The sequence below is a fragment of the Ambystoma mexicanum genome, chromosome 8 (assembly GCF_040938575.1).
Source record: "Ambystoma mexicanum isolate Mex_15411 chromosome 8, UKY_AmexF1_1, whole genome shotgun sequence".
NCBI lineage: Eukaryota > Metazoa > Chordata > Amphibia > Caudata > Ambystomatidae > Ambystoma > Ambystoma mexicanum.
The window spans coordinates 1107042129-1107060446 of record NC_090929.1 but is presented as its reverse complement, the minus strand read 5'-3'; the positions used below and the strand labels follow the sequence as shown (position 1 = coordinate 1107060446).

The 18318-nt window shown below is 45.2% G+C and overlaps 1 protein-coding gene across 2 annotated transcripts in view; it reads left to right on the top strand.

Moving 5' to 3' along the window:
* Positions 1-18318, top strand: part of LOC138472786 (protein-arginine deiminase type-3-like) — a 543016-nt gene that overhangs the window by 200962 nt on the left and 323736 nt on the right. For both annotated transcript variants that reach the window (XM_069611133.1, XM_069611132.1), the window contains exon 4: positions 17895-17956. In XM_069611133.1, the coding sequence (XP_069467234.1) occupies positions 17895-17956 (62 nt within the window). The remainder of the gene's footprint in view (positions 1-17894; positions 17957-18318) is intronic.

Sequence of the window (18318 nt, the reverse complement as noted above, 5' to 3'; positions counted from 1 at the left end):
TGACCTCAAGCTGGCCTGCCAGGCCCAACCCAACCCACGAGGCTGACCAGTGACGTCCTCACGCCAAGACCAACCACGCTGCAGCAACACCTATAGTTAGTCGACGCCACCCAATCCCAATTAACTTGTGCCCCCTATAGTGTGTAGGTTCTGATGACGTTTTTTGTATTAGAAATACGCCTGTCTTTGCTATTGTCAGACAGAGCGCTCTCGGAGGTTGCAGAGTTCTTTGCATGCCCTATTCTTTGGATAAACTCCCACTTACGGTCACCCGCACTCTGTCTTGGTCTTATTCCCACTACGGGAGAGTCCCTTATTGTCTCTCATTGCGGGGAGGATCGTGCTGAAATTGGGGGCGCTTCCTTTCACTAAATACATTATATCGGGCTCTGCCCTGTTGCCACCCATTCTGACCACCTTGTCTGAATCGATGGACTCAACTCGTCCACATCAACACATTTGGGCCTCATTACACGTTGTGCGGTAAACCATGGCGCTATTAGCGCTATTAGCGCCATGGTTGCCGCTGGTCCCTTACCGGGTCCGCCTTGGTGGATGGCAGAATTAGCGCCATATTCCAAGGTGAGTAGGGGCGCTAATTCCGCCATCCACCATTGCCCCTTCACCATTGCCAGTCAGCCCCATAGGGCTCCATGTTAATGGTGAAGGGGCTAATTACGGTACCGCAAATTGCGGTACCGTAATTAGCACCAAGGTCCCTTTGCAGGTCCCGTCCTTAACGCCTGGAAAAACCAGGCATTAAGGGAGGACCCGCAAAGGGACCTCGTAGTAAGGCGGTAAGGGTTTACCGGTACCCTTACCGGTACCGGTAAACCCTTACCGCACAACGTGTAATGAGGCCCATTGCCATTGCTCCACCCAGCACTATGACTCGATCAGGCACAGCAACCCTCAGTGGCAGATACAGGGCTGACCTCTGTCCCCCCACCTCGCTATCGCTTTTTTGTTCCAGGATGTCCTCGTCCCTAAGCATCCCAGGGTCAAACAAGCATCCCGGGCACCCCTAACCACCGCCGTCTCTCGTGAACAGACACCAACCATACATTGTTCTTGGCACTGGCCAACTCACAGGTCCACCTATTAATCACGTCACCAAGCACGTCTGTCTGCCAGACATCCCCTTAGCGGCCTTAATATGACACACCAGGGCCATGCCCACCTACCAACAGTCCAAAGGTTCCATCCCTTCCTACAACCCTGTCCATCTACCTTTCAGAACGGCTATCCAGCCTCCTGGCACCCATACATGGGAGGACCAGCCTACAGCACCTCGAAGCTCACCCCCTAACTCAATTGGGTAAGACCTTTCAGTTCTTCTTCTACAAGGCTATTATTGATTTCTCTTTAGCCCTCCCCTAAACTAACTTTTTCTTTTGTTTTCTTTTCCTCTCCCTTGGTACATCGTCTCTTCGCCCGTTTTAATCCTACTGCAAATATGTATCTTATCATACCTGAATCTACTAATTGTTCTATCGTTTTGCCCAATAAATCATACTTTGTCACCATCACTCACCATCACCAACATGCTAAACTACCTCTCCCGGGTGTCACAATATGTTTCAATTTTGCAATTGTTTTATGTTTGAAACTACCTATTAATGTATGCATAATGGATGGAAAACTAATATCCTCAATACAAATGGGCTTCAAATGTCACTTCACTGGATGCATCAAATCACCACCACATCAACTCACAAATCACAGCCTTGAAAAAGACTTGGGTCGAAACGCCCGTCGGCTGTGTAATGAATCAACATGTCAAAACTGTCATTTATGCCACAATGATGTTTTTCATTGGTGCTTACTAACCAAGGAATAAACCTTAATAATGACAAAAACCTGACTCCCCCATATATCTGCCTAACAGCAACCACCCGACCACCTTATCCTACCAGCGCCCTACAGGTCCACAGTTTGACAACCCCACAAATCTTCTAAATAATCGGGAACCCCGGAGTTGGTTTCCTTGACAAACCAGGACTTGGGCTGCAGGCCTGACACAGTAAACAACCAAAAAAGAAGTGCGCAGGAGTGAGGGAGTCCCGCTTTCCAAAACTCCACCTATGCTAAAACTATATCTCAAATAGATCTGTCTATATCGTGGGCCCGGAAATATTTAGCAAGTACTGTTCAGTAGTTCGAAATGTCTTCTCTAAGAATGTGTTCTCTTTAAAGATCTTGTACTGCTTGCATTGATCTATAGTCCAGATCCAATCTATGTGCCACAACATGTTCTTAGCTTTCGTTGGGGTGGAAGCTAGTGTCTCTGCTGTAATTCCTGCCACATCCATTACATTACTGGCAAGGAGTCACCATTTACATGGAAAGGCATGATCTGATGTGATCTGATGTGAGCCTGTAAATGGCGCGTTTATCTATCAGAAGGTCAAATTTCGGGGCTATAATAAGCTTCCTGTATCGGCTCTGTGCCTTCCAGCAAAACATTGCATATAAAGAGAAGAGTCCCAATTCATATCTTACTACAGACATCAGTGTACTTTGTGGAATACCTAAAATCCTCCTCCAAAATGTTCCCTCTAGTCTTGTCCAGAATTGCTGCGTCTTGGAGGTTTGGTGTTTGATCCATATAAAATTATTGCTGCGACTTTTTGTGAGTAAAAAGTCATGATGGATGAGTATGAGAACTTACCAAATGTATATTTGAGTATCAATGGTTGTGATGTGGCAGTTTGCATTTTTATTTCTAAATCTTGTAAATACGGCAAATCCTTGGAGTGGTTGCTCACAGTGAGTCCTAGATATTTATATTGCTGGATGACTTAGAGCTCATTCCCATAATTGCATGTCTTGACTCGTTTGACGGGATTACTTGTTAAGATCTTAGTTTTGTCGACATTGATTTCCAAGTGATTGTCAATTGCATAATTCTCCAAAGCTGTTAATAATGTTTGGAGACCATTTGGTGTTTTTAACATTAAAAGCAAATCATTGGCATAGAAGAGACAGGCTACCGGATGATTACCGAGTCGTGGAGGGTCAGCTCTTATAGAAGATAAGTTGCCCATATCAACAATGAAGGATGCAAGGACACATCCTTGCTTCAGGCCATGTGCAGTTTGTATCAGAGCTGAAAGTTTTCCATCTAATGTTAATCTTACACATATAGAGGTGTGTGTGTGTATTTGAATGATCAAATTCAATAAGTTATTAGTGCAATCCGTAGTTAGTAATTTTTGAAACATAAGATGTCTGTTGAACGAGTCAAATGCCCACTTGAAGTCGACATAGGCCATAAATATTGATTGTTTGGATTTATTGATCTGTTGTTGTACAGCAATTATGGTGAGAAGATTGATCGATGTGCCCATGCCAGGTATATAGCCCATCTGGTGTGAATCAAAAAGTTTGTTTTGATTGATCCAAAGGGTCAAATCCCTCAGGATTAGTCTGGAGAATAGTATTACCGGAGCATCAAGTAATGCTATCGGGCGATGGCTTCCAGGATGTTGGCAATTACCCTTTTTAAATATGGGGACTATTATTGATTTACACCAACTATGAGGAATACGTTAAGTTGTCATGACCTCCTGAAAAATTGAAAATAAGGTTTCCACCCAATACTTAGGGTTTGACGTAAGATCTCTATTGGACAGGTCATCAGGGCCAGGAGCCCTTGAAAGGCTCAGTCTGGAAATATAGATCTTGATATCATGAATATCAAATGCAAGCCGAGGATACAATGGTGCAAGAGCTTTGGTGTAAAGAGCATTCATATCTTTGTTGGAGTAAAAATCTGTAAAGTGTCCAATCCAGCTTAGCTCTGTACAGCATTTATTTGTAATGATGGTTGAGAAGTTAATGAAGTGCTGTTGAGCAAATGCAATATTGCTCCAGAATTTTTTTAAGCTAAAGCTCGAAGCATGGTTTCCCCATCTTGCTGATACAAATGCGATATTCTGGAAGCTACCCAGTTTTTATATTTAGACTTAAGAGCTTTTATTATTCGGAACCTGTTATCTCCAAAGGGTACTTTCTGTATATCTTTCTGAAGTTGTGTTTTTGTCTGCTTAAGGCCAAAATCGTAATTATGCTTATGTTTATGTAGGGGCTCATGGAATGGACCAGTCACTTACAGAAATAACTGTAAGATCGATGTGTAGTCCTCATCAGGAGACGAGCATACCTTGGTGTTATGAATATTGGATTTGAGCAATTCATGCATATTTTGCAATTGTTCTGGATTCCACAGTAGTCGATTATGGCCACTGTTCACCTCAAACTGAGATATTGAGTAGTGGTGTCACTTGTATTTTGGTTGTGAATGAAAAAGCGACAAATACGTGAAAACAGATTGCGATCTGTATAAATGTAGTCAATTGTGGCTTGTTGATGTTCACTGTGCCTCGTCGAACGAGCCGGCAGATCACTATCTACTGCACGGTTGGGCATTACCATTTATCAATTTTTCATTAGATTTGACCACCTATTCACTCTATTTGTATGGTGTTGCTTGGAATTAAATAGACTATGCAAGTTTAAATCACCTGCTATAATGGTGGTTGAGACCGCTTGATCAGCAGCAATTGGATCTAATGTTGATTCCATATCATCGAAGAAGTGAACATCTCTGATAGCCAGGTGGTTCCAGTACAGATTCATTAATGCAATACAATATTGATGTATGGTTATTCTAACTAGCTGTATATAGTATATAATATATAGTTGTTTGGATACGCCCTATTGTGGCCCCCAGAGTTTTTTGTGGCAACAACTAAGCCAGTCATTGGTCTTCCTTTGGATTGTGTCACAGTGGGGATCATCGTTATGGTGTGATCATCCCAACAGGAACCACGGTTAACCACGTTTCTTGACCAATTATTGTAAGATGTATTATTTTACATTATTCTTGTCACAATACCTACAGTTGAAGGTGGACACTAACTTTTCTCTTGTAAACCTGTTAATGTTATTCTACACAGATGTAGAGAGAATCCACAAATGTTTCTTCCCCTTAACAACAATTACTGGATATTCTGAAGGCTCTTGCAGCAATTAGTGCATTTGCGACGTTAACCCAGTTTTAACTTCCTTTTTGTAAAAAAAAAAAAAAAACTCCCAAATCACATGGCGGCACATATTTGACCAATATTCTCATCACTGCAATAACTCTGTAGCTGAAAATAATTGGAAATCTATTTTGTCTCAATCTTTTTTTCCAACTGATCGTAGGACTTACATTCACAGAAATGGTGTATTGCCCATGTTGTGCATTTTGCCATCTTGAATAACTGAGAACATCTGGATATTTTGGGGTATTCCATATTATCAATTAGGAAAAAACCTATGAAATTTGTAAATCAGTTATATTTAACCCTTATTCGCTTAAAAATGCACAGCATATCTTAGATTTATTCGGATCCCCTACTATATTGCATTCCACCAGTGCTTCTATTAAACTCTGTAACATGGCTGCCCATATTGCACATAGATATTTTGCTGTAATATATTACCAAACTCTACTGCAGCATCTGAAGTCTATTCAGATAAATCGGAGCAATCAATTGCCTTAAAAATGCAGGGGGAGCCATTCATGATCTTGCTCAAACAAGTACAAATCCTTCAACTGTAACATGCTGTTTTCTCAGACCAAATGAAAGACGTATAGCCTTTCAGTTTTGTACAATTCATTTAATAAGACTATCTGTAAATTTAACAAAATAAGCAACTATTGCAGAAGAATCATAATTGTTGCCATGTTTGCTCAACCAGTGCAAGATAACGGAAGTCTGTGGCCATTTCTTGAGATCTGTGCGGTTTCTTTTACATGAAATAAGAATAATTGAGGTGATATCGCAGATTTATTATTTGCAATTCTAGTACCTGGATTTCTTGTAAAGTTTGGTTTATTAAAATGTCTGTGGTTAATGTTACTAACAAAATATCCGCTTTAGATTGTGTTTCTCTAATTCCTGTAAGGGTGTCGAAGAAGGAAATTGCCACAGTGGTGGCTTTTTTGTTGCTATAGACTTTTTTATTGTAGGGAAAAAGAAACCTCACTATCCCTATCTCTAAAATGTGTTTCCCTGCCTCAAACTAATTCTAAAGGATTTGTCAGAATGTCAGTCGCAATCAAAGTCCACCATCCTTTGTCACAACCTACTTCTATCACTTACACTACAACTAAAGAATAATCCAACAGAGTTCCTCTTCCAGGAGAATGACTCCCTTCTCCTGTTATATTGGTGGCGTTCCCCCAATGTTCTCTTGGAAAAAAATGGCACAGGGGAATGACCCCCTTCCCTCGGCTTGTCGCCATTTAACAGAAAGTACTTAACCCAGGAGAATGACTCCCTTCTCTGGATATACAGGTGGTGTTCCCAAAATGTCCTCTTATAAACAAATGCCCGGGGGAATGACCCACTTCTACTGGCTAAAAGTTCCAGCACTTTGTACAGTCAACTTTCTGGACCATGAGAATGGCTTCCTTCTCCTGGACTGCTCTGCACTCTCCAAGGCCAGTGGGGACTAACTCCTTTTCCCCAGCCCCTTCCCCTGGCATCTCTTCAGTGTTATTGAAATGATTGAATGACTAACTTCTCCTGTTTGAGAGTTCTTTTTAAAATTGGGTTTCATCTTGGCACGGTTTCATTTCATCAGCAAAGTCACAAGTCCTACTACTATCTGTGTCCGAGACTCTTCTCTGATGGTCAATGGACTTCTCTTCCACTGGTACAAGGATGATTTCCTCGGGTGCACTCTTCTCTTCTCTTGGGCTCCCAGACCCTTCTCTAGTGGTTCTTTCATCTCCGGCTGTCCTTTCCTCACATTCCTTGGCTACCTTGCCCACTCTTCCCTCCTCCTCTGCCCCTCCTCAGGCTTCCTCCACAACTCTACCTCTGATTTGTACCCCTCCCCGTAAGGTCTTTAAGGCCAGCAACCTTCTTCATCTTGCCTCTCAACTCTCGCTATGCTGTCAAACACTCCTCTGATATCTGCCACCTTCTTGAAGAACTGGACCTTGATGTCCTGGTCTGACTGAGACATGGTTCATGGCCAGCTCTGTCACGAGCATTGACACTCTCCTCCCTGATGGCTACAAGATCCTCTCTGCACCCAGATCCACTTGGCCTGGAGTGGGTGTAGCGTTGATCTTTCCTGAGTGGATTCCTGCTACTATCATTCCCACTCAGATTTACTCCTCTTTCGAATGCCTTGTCTGCAGGCTCTCAATCGCTCCTAGCCACTCTTACTGTTGCTACTCTCTACCTGCCCCCCGGGCAAATCGCCTCTTTTCTCTGAGTGGGCTGACCTCTCCTCCTCCCTTCCTGCCATCAACCATTCAACTCCTCCTCCTTGGTGACCTCAACATCCATCTTGATTCTCCCTGTCCCTCATCTCTGCTCTTTCACAACCTCTGCAATTCCCTCTCTATCCTCCCCTCTGGCCCAACACACTCTGCAGGACACACACTTGATGTCTTGATATCCTCTGGCCTCCCCCACACTATCCCTCTGACCACTGCTCTCTCCTGAAGTGACCACTGCCTTCTCTCATCGCATCTCTCACTCTCTTTCCCCCACCCAAGCCAAGCCCACCCCAACACTGCCAGCTACCTTCTCGGACATCCGACCTATGAATCGTGTGTCAGTTGAGGCTTTTGCTGCCACTTTCTCTCCCCTCCCTCCTCCTCTGGCTGACTCACCCCAGACACAACCTTGCCCCTTCTCTACTGTTCTATTTCTGATGCTATTGCCCTTGTCATGAGGATCCGCTTGAAGTTCAAAGCCAAGTGCATTTCCTGGTATGACTCTGACCTAGCTACACTTAAAATGTGTAGGGTGGCTGAGAGGAAATGGAGGGTTTCTTGTTCATCCTCTGACAAACTGGCCTGTCTGCTCCAAAGGCAATACCGACTCTCTGTCCGCACTAAGAAGAGAGTCCACATTCAAGCCTGTGTCTCTGCGTTATCTAACAACTTGGCCGAACTCCTTAAAATCTGCAAGGAGCTTGCAAACCCTGCTGCAGCCTCTACCACTCCTCTTGCCTCCCAGGCTCTCTGCAATGCCCTTGCCTCTCGCATTATCTCAAAAATCCAGGACATCCTGTCCACCCTCTCCTCCCATGCCTCTCCTATGCCCCTCCTATTCCCTCTCTGTGCTTGCTGACCCCCCTTTAAGAGCCCCCTGACCCTCCTTCTCTTGCTTTCCTCGTTTCTACCCTAATGTGGTCGCTAGACAAGACCTATCTATGAAAGCCTCGTCAAAACAGGTTCATCCCCGTTCCTCAAAAACCAACACGGAACACATTGACGCCCTCGCTCTGGCCTTTGCCGATTTTTTTGCACCCACTCCTTTGCCTCAGGTTATTTCCCCTCACCTCTGAAGCACTCCCTTGTGCATCCTCTTCTCAAGAAACCCACAGCTGATCCTTCCTGTCCGGCTACCTATCGCCCAATTTCCATCACTCCCTTTCTGGGCAAACTCCTGGAAAATTTGGCCATCTCTCATCTTAACCTTCATTCCAATTCTGTTGGCTGTCTCCATGACCACCAGTCTGGCTTCAGAGCGGCCAGAAGCACAGAAACTGCTCTCCTGAACATACGTCAAGATCTGCTCTCCAACCTTGATTCTAACATTCCCTCTGTCCTCATCCTACTCGATCTCTCTTCTGCCCTCGACATGGTCAACCATACCATCCTGCTCTACTGTCTTCATGATAACCAGGGTATCACTGATCAGGCTATGGCCTGGCTGACCTCTTTCCTCTCTGATCGACACTTTCGGGTCCAACTTGGGTCCATCCTATCATCTATCTTCCTCTCTACCTGTGGTGTTCCCCAGGAGTCTAACCTCTTGCCCTGGCTTTTCAACCAATACCTGGCACCTCTCACCGACTGCATTGCTATTTTCTGCTCAAATTTCCAGTGCTATGCTGACGACACTCAACTCATTTTCAGGCTGCCCTCGGCCACCACCTCTCCCTCTCTCGTCTCTGAATGCCTAACTGCCATTCAAGATTGGTGTGCCACCAATGATCTTTGTCCGAATGCCAGCAAGACAGAGATCCTCCTCATCGGCACACCTTTACCATCCTTTCCCCTCTCTCTCTGGCTGGCTCCCTTGGCCCTCCTCCTACCCCCACCTGTGAGGCTAAGAATCTCGGGTCATCTTTGACTCCACACGTTCCTTCTCTGCCCACATTCCTGAGGTCTCTAAAAAGTCAAACTTCCTACTGCACCTCCTCAGAGGTACTCTGCCTTTCCTCTCCTTCCCCCAGAAGCTCACTGTCTCCCATGCTCTGCTTCTCTCTAGGTTGCACTATTGTAACAACCTCTTTCTAAATCTACCTGCCTCTACTCTCTGCAACTAATCCAGAACAGGACTGCGAGACTTGTCCTTGGCCACAAGCCTGGGGATCGTATCTCTCAGCTCTGAAATCTCTCCATTGGCTCTCGGTGGATGCAATGATTAAATTCAAAACCCTCTGCATTGTCCACAAGGCTTTCTGGGGCCTGGGTCCGAAATACCTGAAAATATCTCCCCTCTCAAGCCCTTTGCTCCTCCACCGCTAACTCCCTCACTCAGGGTCAGGCGTTTTTCAAAGAAATGAGCTGGGGGTAGATCTCAGTCTTTTGCTGGGGCCTCCCTCTGGACCAGCCTCCCTGCCACTCTAAAACCTGAGGAGAACCATCTTTTTCCAGAAGCACCTCAAGACCTTCCTCTTTGCTTCTGCCTTCGCTCCCCCTCTCCCACTCTCCCCTGCTGATCTGCTCTCTCTTGGCACTGTGCACCTGGCCACCCTCTGTTCCCCTGGGCCCAGGTACCTGCTCACCCTGCCACCCTCCTGCACTGCCTCCTGGCCACCCTTTTCACTGGGGTCTGTATCTGTACCCATACAGTCCCCCACTGCTCATGTTCTTCTTTTTCTGTACTTATTCAGACTACCCAGTCTGCTGCCATAAACACAGCACTTGCCACTTGCTGGCTGCACTACCACTGCTTATTGCCTCTATTATCTATTTATTTTTTATGTATTATTATTTTTCTTTTCTCCTCTGCTCCGCACTTTCCACTCCCCCTCTTCCATGCACTTTTCCCCTTTCTCACTTGCATGTTCTCAATGTCACTGGGCCTAGTAAGATGGTTGTGTTCTCCCCTGTTTCCCTCCCTTACCTTGTCGTGCTCTGAAACACTTGTGTACGAGCGCGAAAGAAATAAAATATCATATCATATATCATATCAATGAATTATCTATGCCACTGGTATGAGGAAGATTTCCTGTGATGCACTCTTCCTTTTTGCTGGGGTCCCAAACGCATGATGGACTTCATATAGGTCTTTACTTGCCCCAGCATGAAGCAGAGACCCCCCCCCATACGTCCCTATTGGTTCGCTCGTGCTTCCAGTTACCTTCTGGGACTTGCTCGCAGAGCATAGTTCTCTCCAGGGACTGGGGTCCGTCTCCTTCCTGCAGCCATCTACTTCGTTACTGCTTCTGCAGTGACTCGGCGTGTTGTGGCTTATTGCAGTCTCAGCACTGTTCGGGGGCCACACAGCACCTCCTCCTGGAGGTTGTGCCACCCCCTCGCCAGCTTCCCGCTGGGCTCGGTCCTGCCGACACTGGACCCATCAGACTCCCTCAACCACTCACTGGCGTCCTCTTCAGAGCCCTCTCTTCTGGTTGAGTGCGAACGTCTGGGTTCTCAAACGAGGAGGGAAGAGGAATACACTGAGTCCTTCTTTTCTTTCCACTTTATAGGGCTTACTCCACTCCAGTGTAACATCTGTTGTCAATGGCTCCTTGGTATTCCTAATGCCCTTTAGGTCCTACTGCATTAACCACCTTCCCGCCCCCCACTCCCCAGGGGACTATTGACCAGAGGTCGCACCTCCCTAACCTCATGGGAAAGGGCTCCCCACTGGGGAGAAGTGATGATACCTGGTGGATAATCACATACCCCAAAAGGTTTCCTCAATCACCTCAAAGGTTGAGGAAATGCTTGTTCTCACAGGGCTGAAAAATAATGTAACTGGAGTAGGATGAAGCTTAATTTTGCACCACTTTGAGCCCAACCATTCCTCTGCCCTCTTTTTGATGCATGTTGTTATTGCAAGGGTTTCTATATAATGTATAAATGTTTTACATGTCTTATAGGCATGCCCTAATGCTCTTTTAGAAACATTTCCAAAGCCCAGCGTTAATTTCACATATGCATGTTCCTATGGCACCAGTTAGCCTGAGGAATCAAAAGTAGCTCTTGGTAGCTGTTGGCGACAAGCTAACCAGGCACTGCTAGGTTACAAGCAGGAAATTAGGACCCTGCCTTACACTACACATATCGGCCACAGGCCTAGCCATTACCATGTCAATGCTATTCAAACTAAATATAAGATCCCTGCTTTAGCCCCATCACACTGCCCGTCTTCTTCCAGTCCCCCCCATAATAGCAACTAACCAAACAAGACACCGTCTGTCTATCAGATCTCTGGGCTGTCCCTTTGGAAAGCAGATCAGCACTTATACTGGTACTTCTGATCTGCATCCATCAACACCACAGGTTTTCCATATTCTTCGCCTGCTTTCCCTCCCCAAATCCCCCTCCCCCGCCTTTTGAGACATCCATAGCAAGGCCAACAGAATTGGCAGGAGGGTGGTATACAAGACCATTTTACATGATATATTTTCTTTATCCCACTTCTCACCTTTAACAAATTATCACAAAGTTCAGCTCTTCCAGCCATTGTGCATTGATTATCATACCCCTTACTGTCCTGGAGGAGTATAGTTCTTGTATCTGTTCAGCCTTGTCAGTTCTCCATCCCATTCAGTCTGCTGTTCCAGCAGGACAGATTGGTCCTTGCCCTCAGTTGCTTGTCGTTGTGGGTTGGTATCTGAAGAAATGTCTTGGTCATCTGGGTATTACACAGGAGAATTTAAAGATGATGCAAGAAGCCAGAAAGTCCTCCACAAGTAAACAGTATAAGATCATGTGGACTCACTTCTGTCACTGGCCTGTCAATAAGGGCATTAATACACTCATATAAACTTGATGATGTCCTGTCCTTCACAGCTTACCTTATGAAGAGTTGCATTCAGGTTGATACATGTAGAATGTACCAGGCCACCCCTCCAAGATTTCTTAGTCCAATTGCATCACAGAGAAGCCTTTGGAGAAACTTGGTTGGCTTCCTCTCTGCGTCACAAGGCCCCATACTGAATGGAATCTCTTAATGCTGTCCTTGCAGCATAGGCACATAAGCTTTTTGAGCCCAAGGCATCAGTGGATATTAAACGTGTTTTGTGGAAAGCAGTTCTACTAGTGGCCTTAACTTCCACCAGGAGGTTCACTGAAATCGAGGGATTAGGACAATGTGAACCTTTTTTAGTTTTTCCCCTCACACCAGTTACACACACTCTCACTCCCAGTGTTCCTCCCTAAAATAGTATCCGCATTTCACATTATTCAGGAAATGTTCTTGCCTACCTTCTTCCCGTCCCATAAGTCTGATTCGTTATGGGTCAGCTTTGTCTGAAGGTCAAGTGAGCTCTGAAGTTGTATCTATCTTGGGCTAAAGAATTTCACAAGTCAGATGCTCTTTGTAATCTTTGGTGGTTCATCTCCGGGTCACCAGTCCTCTTAAGACTTCAATTTTGAAATGGATGGTGTAGAAACCTGAAGGTGTCTCACCCGCTAGTCCCCGGGGATCTGTTATGCAGGTGGCCAGGACACAGCCATCACTTTTGGATCCAGTTCTTGGGGGTGGACCGTGGGGGAGGATCACCTGGGTGAGGGGTCTTCGGAGTGTGGAAGTGGGAGACCGGATGGCAAGATGAAGTAGCCACTTCCCTGTAACACCTTTACCCCGTCATACCAGGTAGGATACTTTAGAACTCAAATCCTCCCTTTCCCAACACAAACATTTCCTCAGACAGCTCACTATGAGATAAAACAGACTAACACCCAAGCCGTATACCTGACATGCCCCAATACAATGGTCAGGCAGGATCTGGCAATTACTACTGACCGTTACACACACCTGACTTCCATTACACTTCCCAACACAGATAAAAGGCAGAGCAAGAAAGCACACTCTGAGCAAGGCAAAACACACAAGGAAGCAGCAGTTCCAAGATGGCAGTTTAATACAAGGCAAAACCAAGGAGGATTGCAAGGAGGGAAGTGCGCTTGACCTTTTCAATGAAAGACTGTTACTTTCATGAACCTTTGAGAATGGGAAACGTAAGACCAGGAATCGAGGCTGAAGAATCCAGCATTTTGTGTCGGAGATACTCTGGGCTCTCCTGCGTCAATAGTCGAGGCGGGGAGAATCGTTTGCTGCCGTAGTACTGTCCCTGGCTCCTACAACAAAGCAGCGCCAGTGAAGTCAACACAGCTGGTGAGTTGGGGAGACTGATACCAGACCGGTCTGTTTTGAAGCCAAGGTTGCAAGAGGCAACATTGTATAGTGAAAACTGAAGAGAACAGTGTATGTAGTGTATGTGGCAAGCGACGCAAACATTATTAAACAACAGATGAGTGATTGTACTTTGAAGCCAAGATACAATACTATAGATAGAGTGACCAGGCAACAGGTGGATGCTCATTCAAAAGTCTCTGTTAGGTATCCAGCTGAAAGGTGGCAAATGTGAAGAGTGATGAAATCGAAGTGGTCCTGCAACTGGTCAAGCAAAACCCTGTGCACATTCAAAAGTCTTCGATAGATGATGAAAAAGAAGATGACGTTGGTCCAAGCCCGGCGGAGGGAGATGAGCTAAAAGCTTTTGGTTAAGGCAAATTTGTGTAAAGTTATATTGGAAATTGGAATTAGTCTGAGCCTGGCGGAGGGAGACTAATTGAACACTGTGTTAAATGTATCTGAGCACCACTGAGAGGGATCCGGGGTGAACCATGAGTCACCCGAGAAAGAATATCCTACCAGAAATTGGATGCATAAATAATCTATGAACCTTTTGTTGATATGAGCACAGCTGAGGGGTATCTGATAGTGAATCGCCTGAGAAATTAAGTACTTGTTCTGAGAGAGAAAAAGAACGTATTATTTATCAACAGTAAGACAGACCCAAGTGACCACATTTCAAGGGTGTTTATTGAACTTCAATTGGGTTTGAAAAATGCCCATCTAATCCGAAATCAAAACATGGGAGCAAGCTACGACCATCAAATAATAACGCAGTCCTAGTGGTGTCTTGTCAAAATAAAAGGTCCTATACTGATAAACCTATTGCCAATCCTTGCCTCTAAATATGAATAGTGTGGGAAACAATGTTATGTAAAAGTGTTAAAGAAATGATATGTCGGCATATTCAAGCCGTAGGCTTCCCTTCCCCCATGTTTTTAGCACGGCACAAGGCGGCACACTCCAGTTTAACACAGTCTCTGGCTTCTCTAGCACAAGGGTGCAGTTTAAAACTTCAACATCATGGCATACTGTGCCAAAGTCTCTTTGCCATTCAAAGTCTCTTCTTTCAGAGGGCCTCATGCAACAAACCAACAATAAAAGTCCTTTCCTTTTGTATTTAACATTCTTAATCAACATCAAAGACTTTTGACTGTGCATGGGATTTTGCTTGACCCGTCGCAGGACCACTTTGATTCACAATCCTTTGTCACTCTTTCACTTCTGTTAACTCTCAGCTGAATACCTTACAGAGACCTTAGATTGAGCACACTCGCCATGCCATATGACTCTGCAAAGTTATTGTATCGTGGTTTCAAAGTTCAGTCACTCATCTGCCGTTTAACTTCACTCGCATTTCAATCAATGTTCATATCAGTGCTCGCCATACAATATTGCCGCTTGCAAATTTGGCTTCAACACAGACCGGTTCTGTATCGACCTCCCCAACTCACTGGCTGTGTTGATCTCACTGACGCTGCTTTGTTGTTGGAGCCAAGGACAGTACCACGATAGCTGGTGATTCTCCTTGCCTTGATTATTGACGCGGGAGAGCCCCGAGTACCTCTGACACACAGTACAGGACTCTTCAGCTGGGTTTCCTGGCCTTAAGTTTTATATTCTCAAGGTTTCATGAAAGTAACTGTTCCTTGTCGACAAGGTTAAGGTAACTTCCCTCCTTGCAATCCCTTTCTTTTTCGCCGTCTTTATCCTCTTGGTAAACTGCCATCTTGGAACTGCTGTTTCATCGTGTGCTCTGCCTCGCTCAGTGTGCTTTCATGCTCTGCCTTTTTTCTCCATGTGGGGGACGTTTAATGGAAGTCAGGTGTGTGTGATAGTCAGTAATTGCCTGACCTTGCCTGACCATGCTATTGGGACACGTCAGGTATACGGCTCGGGTGGTAGTCTGTTTTCTCTCATAGCGGGCTGTCTGTGAGAAAGGGTTTGTGTTGTGAAAGGGGGTGGGGGCTGAGTTACTAAATATCCTACCTGATAGGATGGGGTAAAGGTGTTACAGGGAAGGGGATACCGCGTCTCACCGCCCGGTGTCCCACTCTCCGAGGAGCTGGATCCAAAAGCGATGGCCGTGTCCTGGCCGCCAAGATGACAGATCCTTGGGGACTAGTGGGTGAGACACATTCTGGTTTCTCACAGGATGCATGTTTAGGATGCCCCAATGTCTGACAAAACACTTTCCCTGTATCTACACTGATGCTGCAAAAGTAGCATATCAAAACTCGCTACTCAAATGGGGCACATGGCTCTGAGATGGCTGTTGTTCATCATGTCTGGTCATAGGAGTTACTCACTGGTTGGGAAAAACAACATAAACAATGTTCTAGGCATCTGTTCTACATATGCTTTGCAAACCTTCTGGTACACTACTGCATGGTACCTTGCTGATTGATGAAATGGTTTATTGAGCTGCAGATAAGGTAAAGTTTCTTCACTGAAGAGTCTGTTTTTTCCGAGGCTGTCTTCTCTTTATGTGCTTTGATTGCGGTCCCTCCTATCCCTGGAGCTGCAGCCTTGCTTATATCTCTGTCTGCTAGAGCACCAGAAAAGGTGATGGCTGTTAAGCTATGAATCCATCAACACTACTTGACTTCCTTTAAGCAGTTTTCAATTCCAGATGTGGACTGCTTGCTCTATAGGCCCGGAGATACAAACTACCCCTCACTGATGATCCCACCCCCCCTCTAGGACAACTATGCCAGAGTTGCTGGTGGTTACATTATCCTGGATTGTAATCTAGAAGTTCAGGCTAGACCTCTTAGTTTGGGGGTGCATCCAGAGTTATTTGCATCAGAATTTCCACTTGTGCTTCAAGTGTAATGGCACAGGCAGGTTAAAATGTGAAGTGGTGCATAGGGAATCCCAGTTAGGCTTGAAGTAGTGCTTTCTATCCATCACGTTAGTTTGTGTACGTATATCCGCCTTGTCACTGCCACTGACTCTTGGCAAAGCATGGCTACTTTCAGCCCCACGTTCCTTGATCTCTATGCCATGTCCTCTATGCCTTGTATGCCACATGAAGGAGGATCGCCGTAGGGAGAGGGAAGAACCCATATATATCCCTGATGCTGGGTTGGATAAACCAGGACCCTGCATCCTCAATACATTACATTTGCATAAATCGGTTATGCAGGTTATATAGATGTATGAAAGGAGTGTAAGGTCTAAATAACACTAGCACAAAGGGGCAATTTCATAAGGATACCGAAGACCCCAGGGATGGTGGCATATCATCTGCATTACTTTTAACCCTAACCCCAAGTTCCCAAAGCACGATCATCCTCTGATTAAATAGACAATTGGCATTGTAAATGGTACATTGGAAGTATTCTCGTCTTTCTTTGTCTACACCCAGCGAGCTGTCAGCCACCTTCCATTGTGTGAGCCCAAGCCTTTCAATTCCAAATAGAGAACACAGACTACACCAATGCCAGGAATGGATCTATGTCATTAAAATTGCTGCATACTATCCCTCTATAGTTGTGTATTGTAATGTTCGACTTGTTTAAAGACGTTTTTTGTTGTTGGACTAAATCATCCTACTTTTTGATTTACTGTAGGCTGTATGCCAAACTGCAACATTGCATGCAAGAAACTGCTTGCATGCACACATGGCTGCTGTCTTCGACCCCTCCTCTCCCATCCCTGCCCTGCGCTAGTTCTCTCCACCTCCCAACACTGGCCTGCCAGCTCTCTTACATTCACACAATCCACCTGTGCTCTTTTTCACTTCACTGCCACAATATCTGCTGGCAGCAGTTGGTGGCGGCAACTGACTTTTTGTTCAGAGATCTGTAGTTCTCTGTGCAAGATGCTTTGCGAGTTCTCCCACTACAACACAGCCTAAGGTGAGCGACCTGTGTACATCCCCCTTCCTGGACAAGCGACTGACAATGGATGTACTGCTTTTGCTATGACAGTAACCCTCTTCCCTGGCTACCAAGATAGTAAATGTCACGATAACCAGATTTGAGATTCATGGGTTGATCAACACACTATTGTCCAAGAGTGATGTAATTCTATGTGTTGCTGCCTATTAGAAGGCCGCCATATTTTATTGAACACCCACTCTTGAGTTCTGCAGTGTTACCCTCTATGCTGCTGCAGCCGCACTTTTAGCTCCCAGGCCCCAATACCTCATGTCCAGTATGTTTACCAATGGTGGCTACCCCAAAATGCCACCGACTTCATTGCTCCTTTAGGCATCCTTTCTTTCCTTTCTCTTTCAAGCTTGCCTTTCCTTCCTCGTGCTGTGAGGGCCGTGATCTATGCTTGCCCAGTGTCCTTAAATCAGGTCCTTGAATGAGGAACGTTTTTTGGAAGATGTTAGTGGGAAAGTGTTTTGGGTGGTTGCCAGGGTAATTGTATGACTGGTGTTGCACATGTTTATGGGATGGTGTGTTATGTAAGGCTAGTGAAGTGCTTCTGCCTTTTCACTCACTCACATATGATTCCTTGTGTTCTTAACTTTTTTTGTAGTCGTCTCTTTGGATGTTGACACCAGCCGTGATGGAAAGGTGAATTTGAACAGATCTGAGCAGGTAAGAATGTATATAATATCACGTCCTTCCTATTGAATACCTTTCTGCTTGACCCAAACTTTACTCAGACCAAGGTGCTGTCACTTTGGTGACTTTGTATCTCGATGTGATAAGGGTCCTCTTTACAACAGGATAATACATCTCCCAGAATAGACTTGTACTCCTTGGTTGGCCACCTTAATTGATTGTTCCCGAACAACAAATTCCAGCTAACTAAAAGCAATCGCTACCTTCGTGTATTCTCTACCTGTGTCACTCACCTTGCAAGCATTATAGACCCTTCTTGATTTCCTGCTTTCCGTCTACAGCCCTATATCTCTTCATATTTTTTTGATCCGTAGCAGAGGTGAAATTTCCATTTG